The sequence below is a fragment of the Gavialis gangeticus genome, unplaced genomic scaffold (genome assembly GCF_001723915.1).
Source record: "Gavialis gangeticus isolate Ggan-Ray unplaced genomic scaffold, GavGan_comp1, whole genome shotgun sequence".
In the NCBI taxonomy this organism is placed as follows: domain Eukaryota; kingdom Metazoa; phylum Chordata; order Crocodylia; family Gavialidae; genus Gavialis; species Gavialis gangeticus.
Window position 1 is genome coordinate 4965188 of NW_017728983.1, and position 8361 is coordinate 4973548.

Here is an 8361-nt window from a genome sequence, read left to right on the forward strand (position 1 = left end):
TCTGTACCCCCCACATGAGCTGTGGCTCCATCCCTGCCCTGACGGGGCAGCGCTTGCCCCCACTCCGCTCCCTCCCTCACTGCAGGAGCCTTGATCTGACCCCTGTGCCCCTTCCCTCCATCCTCCCCTTCCACCACAACAGACTTACCAGCCACATGCAGCTGTATCAGAAATTGGATTGGTATTGGCTGATATGCCTCCTTAAAAATCAGCTATTGGCCCCCAGAATTTCTTTCGGTGCACCTCTACTGATTTGATTAATTTTTAAGCAAAATGGAACTGTAAAGGAATATTTGGACTGCTGCCTACCTCCATTGCAGCACATGAAGTCAAGCTCAGCTATGTAAACCAGAAGTCTGAGGTAATTTTGCCACCAGGCAGTTTTATATGAAGGTGCTCTTGCAGGTCCCATTTTACTGTTACTTAACATGCAGCTTAAAATTCAGTCTGCTTAATCAGTGTCCTATAATATATTTCTCTTCTGTTCGTTTAAGTAATTAATTGGCTAGGATCCATGAGGCTTAAATGCTCAGTACTGCAGTCATTGGAGTTTTTGGAATGTGCATGTAATCTATATCCTTTATTACCTAATTTTACATCAAAGATCCCTATGTTCATTAGGGCAAATTTCAACTTTTTTGAAGAAAATAGGTGGCTGTTAGTGTCCTTTAAAATGTATTTTAATATTAACTAGTAATTTTCTGCATTTCTTTGCAGGCTCTTGTGAAACACGTCCAGTCAAAAGGATACCCCAATGAACGTTTTGAACTCCTTACCAACTTCCCTCGAAGGAAGCTTTCTCATCTGGACTATGATATCACATTACAGGAGGCAGGCCTATGTCCTCAAGAGACTGTTTTTGTGCAAGAAAGGAATTAGCACCACAGCCTGAGCTCTCTCCCAGCCTTCCTCTCCCCTCCTCTCTGCCCTTGATACCAACTCAGAGTATGCAGTTGGGGTCATGCGAATGCAGAGCTGAAATTGGGCAGGCAGCCTTCTAGTCCAGTGACCAAACAAATTTCCCTATCAGGCCAAGGGAAAGGCATCCTTCCTTCACTTTTTGGAACAAAAGGGTAATCTGTGCATCCCTTATGTGGGGGTAGGAGCAGCTGTAACAAGCAAAAATACTTCATGCTGCCACTCTTAAATCTATTTTGTTTTATTGAGGTATATGTGACAAAGCACTGAGTCATCTCCCTGCAGAGGGAGAACAATCTGGAGTAGGGATTTTTCCTTTTATTTTGGTTTTCTACACAGAAGTCTCCATTAACCCAATCTGTCCTGCACTCTGCAGAAAGCTGATTTGTGGAAAGGCTATGGGGTAAGGTGCGTTTGGGATAGCCTTTAAGGATTTAGACCTGGACAGTGTTAGTTTACATAAGCATATCCCTCCCCCATATCCCTACTCATCAAGTGACTTCTTGCTTTAAGCATGGGTGTGCTGTCCCTGGATTTGATGAAAACCCAACATGTCTGATACAGTAATTGAATACTTAATGTGGAACTAAAGTTGTCTCTTTTCTTTCATGAAACCTTGTTAGGATAAGTCTTATTTAGCTTATCCTAATGTGTTTCCATTTCCTTTTTTTTTTTTTCCTTCCTTTTTTTTTTTCCCTGACAGAATTTTACTGGCTATGGTAGGTGGTAGGATATTGTAAAGTTCTCAAACTTGCTGGAAAATATTTGCCATCACAACTCTAAAATAGATCTGAGCCTCTTTCCTTGGAAGGAATTCACCTTTTGCAGGACTCCTGGTCTACCAGGAAGGGAAGTCCTAGTGCTGAGGTTCCTTTTGTTTGAAGTTTTACGAAACACTCTTTGATGGGACTCTCTACCAGCATAGAAAGCAGGCTGGCTTGAACACTCCTGGTAGTTGCCATGTCCAAAGTTCCATTTCCTGTCTGCATCTACAATGAGAGAGAGAGAATTACTTACTAATAAGTTCTAAAGGTTGTGTAAGGCAACAGTAATGAATTTGTCAGTACAATCTGTGTTTTTTTTTTTAATCTCTCTCTAAATTATAGCAGCCGCTACCAGAAGCCAGGCAGGTGTTGTGGTTAAATTGTCAATTAACTAAGCATAATGCAGCATACAGGACAGTGCAGCTCAGTCAGTTTTTCACCATATAATGTTCATTCTCCTAGAAGCTTTACCTGGAGTGTAAGCTGGTGGTCAGTCACTGCTCAAGGATTTATGGTGGACAACATAGTGAGATAAAATTCTTTACATATCCTTCTGCAGACATTACTGTTGAAGCCAGGTGCTCTTTTTGTTTTCTGCACTTAGATCAAGCAACTTATTTTCCTGTGTAATATATAAGCAGGCGAAAGTCAGGCCCTGCTAGGACTGTCAATTTGCTTGACAGAAGATTAGGCCTTCTCTACAAGTTAATTCCACTATGGTTTGTCAGGAAACATTACTGGTGTTCTAGCATCAGAGAAATGGAATATTCTTTTCTCTCTAGAAAATAACCGTTGCCAACATAAATTGATTATACGGTTAGGCATATACCATGGGATAGCACAGTGCTTTTGCCTTTAAATTCACTCGAGGCTCCATATAGACACTTGCATTAAAGAATCATGCATGAGAGATCGTGGGGGTTATTCACAAGAAATAAACTGCAGCCTAATTGTCCTCTCCCCCAAAAACTGTTAGAGTTTTTTGTATAATAATGAATTATATAAATATTTAAATATATAAGACTTTCTGAATGCACTTAGTCGAAATGTATGACGTGCATTCAGTGATACCACTGTGCATTCTGCTACAGGATATGTAGTTGTGAAAACCAATTTTGATGGCCATTTTGTGGTCAGTGCGCTGAGTCACTTCCGAGGTGACACGTTGGGATTCATACCTAATCACTCATCAGTGTCAGAATTATTCTTGTAGGCTACCCCCCTGTTGCATTAATGAGTAAGAGAACTTCAAGAACCCAAATTAAAAAGGGATGTGTTATTTGAGGATAAAGGGACAATGGTTTCTGTAAAATGGAGGATCATCTGGATTTGAGAATAAAGGATCACAAAAATATTAATGTGGATGTTTGGATGTGCTAGGGAGAAGTAAATCCCCAACATTTAGTTTTTAAAAGTTGCATGTTCTGAGGCTTCAGTGATCTGAAATGATTGGCTGTGAACTTAATTTGCTCAAAGCTGTCTTGTTTCTCCCTAGTTGGTTAGTTTGTCTTTGAAGAAGTTGAGGGAGGGTACAAGAACACCAAGACTCACATCTAGTTTGTGTGCATGTCTGGGCTTTCTTGCCCACCAAATTGTTCAAGGTTGTAAACTTTATGGATGTCTCCTGATGCCCTATGAAACACTGCAGGCAGCTTTGGCAGTTCCTCTAGCTTTGGGGTTCTGGCTACATGGCTAGGATCACTCACTATTCAAAGCAATATTTATTCTGATTGGTCAGTTGTTCTCGTGGCCCACATCCACCCAGTGGTGAGCAGTGGGGATCTTGCTAACGCATTGGTCTTTTGCATTTAATGAATGCAAAGGAACTCTTTCCTTTTCCAAAGCCCATTTTTAATGAAAATCCGGCTTCAGTTGCAAGGCAGCCAAAGGCCAGCAAAAATCATATGACATTCTTTGACTCATCCATAGGGAGCTCATTTCTCTCATACTGATTATCTCAATATCAGAAAACTGAATTGAGAGTCTTGAACCAGTTCTTAATTCAGGTTTGTGTTAAAAGCAGTTTGGTCACTTTTTAACAAGAGAGCACATGTTACAGCCATTGAGTTCTCAGTGTAGCTTGTGAATACCAGAAAGAATTCTTATGAGGAGGTCAGTGGATGGTGTTTCTTAATTTCACTCAAAGGCTTTCTCTCCAACCCTCTGAACCAGAATATGCCATTTGGCAGGCCTAGCCTTTGCAGGCCCAAGAAATAGGATGAGATGCATCTTGTAATGCACTGCAACAGCTGTGACAGGCCTGTAACCTCTGCCAGGCTGGCTCTTTACCTCACTGTATGAGGAAGGGTGTGTTAAGTGATCTTTGTCACAGCTGCATCTTGGCCTCAGTATCTTGAAACAAATTATTTTGGAATAGAATAGAGGGGGAAAAGGTTTTGAGTTTGAATTGTTTGTGGGCTAGCAAAGCAAATGTGACTTGGCAATGGTCTTGTGTAACGTCCCATGTAAACTGTTTGTTCTCACTTGTCTATTTACTTCCTAGGTTAGTTATGAGTTGTCCTGGGGAGTAGAGAGATGTACATACGCCATGGAGAGTCAGTATCCTAGGCTGATACCGGATTGAATAGCTATGTCTGTTCTCTTGGTTAACATTTCAAATTCTTATGCTTTGTAACCAAGGAGCAACTACTTAAAGATGTTTTCCTCACATACCATTAATTTTATTTTGCTCTTTCTTAGTTGATTCCTTGACAATAAATCACGTATATCATAGTTAATTGTGACTAGGAGTAGCCAAAGTGTCCCTTCAAAAGTATAAGAAATGGAGGAATGGTTTGAAAGCTCATGTGGGTCCATCTGCATCTCCCAAGTCACTGGGAGCCCTGACCTGCTTGTCCTTCACTATCCTGGAAAATTAGAGTGTTGTTATATTAAGACTTAAACTAAAGTAAGCTGACTAGCAGCTTCACCGAAACCATGCTCTACTGGCCTCCAGTAGGCAGTTGGGGTCTGATCAAAAGCCACAAAGAACCATGCCCATTGATAACAGAAGGCTTTGAATCATGGTCTAAGATATGTACACTCCCTCCCATCTTCAGCTTTATTTTTGGAAGCATATTGCACTCCCTGGCGAGTCACCAGATTTGATCTTACATTTTTAATTTTGTATAAAGTAGCTTTCTTGTCTTTTTTTTTTTTTTTAAACATTAGCAAATTCATGGTGATACAATAGGATTTCCAAAGATGTCACTTCTTCTGTCAGAAGCTGATTAGACAGTTTGCATCAAAATGATTTCCAAAAGTAACCACATCTGAGCCTGCTTTACAAAGAGTGACATTTAATCTAAAAAAATGGAAAGTGTCTGTATTGTGTTAATACTTGAGTTTTTTTTAAATAATTCCAGATGTAGGATTTGCTTTACTTTTCACTATCATGGTTTACATGACTGCTAGAAACTCTTAATGAAGGACACTTGTATGAGAAACTGCTACAGTTCTTAACATGAACAGATGGAACAAAAACATAACTTCTACACAGCCCTCTTTTTATATGTATTTTTCTTTCAGGAGATTTTTTTTCACATAGTTGCACAGGGCACGCTTTAAAATGTGACTTAGTCTGAAATCCTGTGACTGTCATGTCTTGATTCTTCTTGTTGCTTCCTTGTCACATTCACATTACAAAAGTTGGAATGAGCTACGTGATTGACAGTCTGCTTAGAACATAGCTCAATTTTCCGATTCTGGAATCTTAAATCCAGATTGCTCCTGAGGCCTGTCTGGCTGGCTGCTGAGAACTCACCTTTGTTGTTAAACAGACTCAGCATAATATACATAGGTGCCTTCACCTTTACAGTTCTGGTGACTTTCCCTGTAGAGCCAGGAAACAGATTGTGTATGTAGCTGTGTGTTACAGGTCAGCGCATTACCAGTTGTTGCCCTGTTACTGTGGGAGCCATGTGACTTCTAGGTCAGTTCATACAATTAATTAATGAAATTGCTGATTAGAATATAACCCTACTCATTTGGCATCAGAAATCTGGTTTTATGCTTGTCAAGTTTGCTCTTTATAGTTGGAGTAGTGATTTCATCAGTACCAAAGAACCATGCCAGCGCTTGTGAATGTATGGGTATGCTTTGGATGTGTTAGGTAGGAAGGCTAGCAGGCTTCCATCACTTGAAGATTGGGTACTCGTTGTGACAATGTGTTAACACTTCTGATTGTGCTCATTCTTTTTTTTAATAAACCCTTTTTTCTATTCTTTATGTAAAAACTAGAACTGTTAATAAAATAACTGAAAACTGGGTTACATTTTTACCCACACAAATAAGCTGGGTGAGCCTAGATGAGTTGGAAATCCCATCAATTTCCCTGTTCTAATTCCATTTTTCCAGGTAATTAAAACGTTTTGACCAATGTCTGTTAAGATCTGCGTACACTACTGTTACAGTTATTCTGAGCGGATGATCTTGCAAGTGTTCTCCCTTGTATGGCATGAGTGCTAGATCTTATTCTATTTATGCTTTGCTGTTTCAGTCTTGAGCCTGTGAGGTTAATGGGCATGGAGGAGAACTTTTATTCCAATCTCTCCTTAACTGTGAGATCACTTAGTGGCTATTCCTGCCCAATAAAAGTAGCTGTACTGGAGAATGCAACACCTGGTGATACTGTCCTGTGCCTCATGTTGCATCCATTTTACCCTCCAGCATCACCCCCCCCACACACACACACACTCCAGTTAGGGAAGTTCTGGGCTCCGCTGTCAGTTTAATTAATTCCTGAAGTACATCATCAGTACAGAGGAGAGCAATCCTGTCATTGATGAGTGTTTTAAAGGTGCTGGGACTTTTTGAGTCTTGGGAAGATGGTAAGAAATATCTGAAGGAGAGGGGATGAGGTGCTATTTTATAGAACAGCTTTAAATGAAGAAAATCTGGGTAACACAGTTTGAGAAGTGTGGTGTCTAACCAGGGACATGGCACATTCCAATACAATAAGTTGACTTTTTAGGGGGTTGTCTCCTCCTATTGAACTAAGCTTTCAGCTGTATGAAATTGTGACTTGGCTTGTCACTTTGTACAGTTGTTATTCTCTTAATGATGATGCAATTCAGTATGGGAAGAAGAGGAGGAGGAGAAATCTTTGGAAGATTTCAACTCACTGTGCTGGGAGGGACCAAACTCAAGGAAACCTCTGATCTATATATACACAACTGCTGCATTTTTTATAAATATATGTAAATGTCCTATTGTAATATTTGATCCTGGAAATAAAACTGTTTTCAATAGCTTTTTTCATCTCTTGTTTTTAAATGGGAGTGATGTATGTCCTGGAGGCACATGAGAAGCTTCTGAGTTTTTTCATGAAGGCAAAAAGCTGTACATTGAGAGTTAAGTCCTGTGTTGGTGTGTTAAGATCTTTTTCTTTTAAGAGGTAGCAAAAGGGTTGTATCTCAAAAAGAGAATGAATCCTTATGTCCTTGCTTACTTTCCTTTACTAATTGCCTGTGGATGTTGGATGTCGAGTAGTTCAAGAGGCAATTTGTTAAATTTGTGCAACTTTTAGTGAAGTAGCACCAGTAGCTTATTTTCTGGTACAAGACACAGGGACCCAATGTTCAATATTACATTAATGCTTCCTTTCTGCCTCTCAGTAGCCTTAAGGGTCTTTTACCAAGTACATGCAAGCAATCATATTTCACCTCAAAAGGGACAGTCCAAGTGGCTGTGGCTTGAAGCAGCAAGTTGCACACAATCTAAACAAGTAGTTGATAGTACGCACCAGATTCAAACTTGAGTATCACAGTGGGCCTAATAATAAGCGCACACACATTCCTTCTGACTTCAGTACAAAAAACTGAGTTCATTGGAGTGATTCTTGTTTACAGCAGCAGCTACTCTACCACATAAAACATTTCAGTCCATTCTAAATTTTGCGGCCATCTTCAATCCCAGACACATGCAACTGCGAGGAATTGCCTAAGGTTTCTAGGACACATGGTATGGAATTCAGCACACCAGTTATCTACAGAAGTAGTTGAAGTCTACAAACATCCATTAGATGTACCAGTCCATGTATCTGTTCAAATTTCTGGCACCCTTAGAAGAGGGATGTGGGGGAAACGACCATTATTTGCGAAGAGGTCCATGATGCTCTTCTGCTCGCAGAAAAATTGTTAATGGATGCATCCACTTAAGGAGTGGGAGCACACCTAGAAGTCAGGAAGGCATAATGCTGTGGACCAACCTGGTGTCTATACTTCATGTAAAAATACTAGAATTGACAGTTGATGCATCTAGTGTGCCAGGTATTCCTCCCCTACTTCACGCACCAGACTCTGCAGATTGTGATCTGTGTTTTATGTCAGCAGGTGGTATGATACCGCTCCCATATGTCCAGAGGCTATACATTTGTGGAACTTTTGTGTCTTGCACAGCATAATTTACAATTAAGGACAACAAGAAGTCCTTTTTTAAGTACATAGGGAGTAGAAAGAAAGCCCCAGGAAATGTGGGGCCCTTGCAGGACAAGATGGGGAATCTGGTTGTCACGCCAGATGACAAAGCCAACATATTTAATAACTTCTTTGCCTCTGTCTTCCTCAGTAAGGACCAGAACTGCCACCTCCCTGCTGGGCCCCCTTCGGGCCCCAGGGGAGGCTCACCTGGGCCTAGAGTGAGTGAGGATTTAGTTAGGGAGCTTCTGGAGGGGCTGGAC

General features: G+C 40.6%; 1 protein-coding gene across 1 annotated transcript in view; it reads left to right on the forward strand.

The window, feature by feature from the left end:
- UBXN7 (UBX domain protein 7) overlaps positions 1-6939 on the forward strand; it is a 48567-nt gene extending 41628 nt beyond the window's left edge. Inside the window, exon 11 of the mRNA XM_019513192.1 lies at positions 718-6939. Coding sequence (XP_019368737.1) covers positions 718-879 — 162 coding nt within the window. The 3' untranslated portion in view covers positions 880-6939. The remainder of the gene's footprint in view (positions 1-717) is intronic.
- The last annotated feature ends 1422 nt before the right edge of the window (positions 6940-8361 follow it).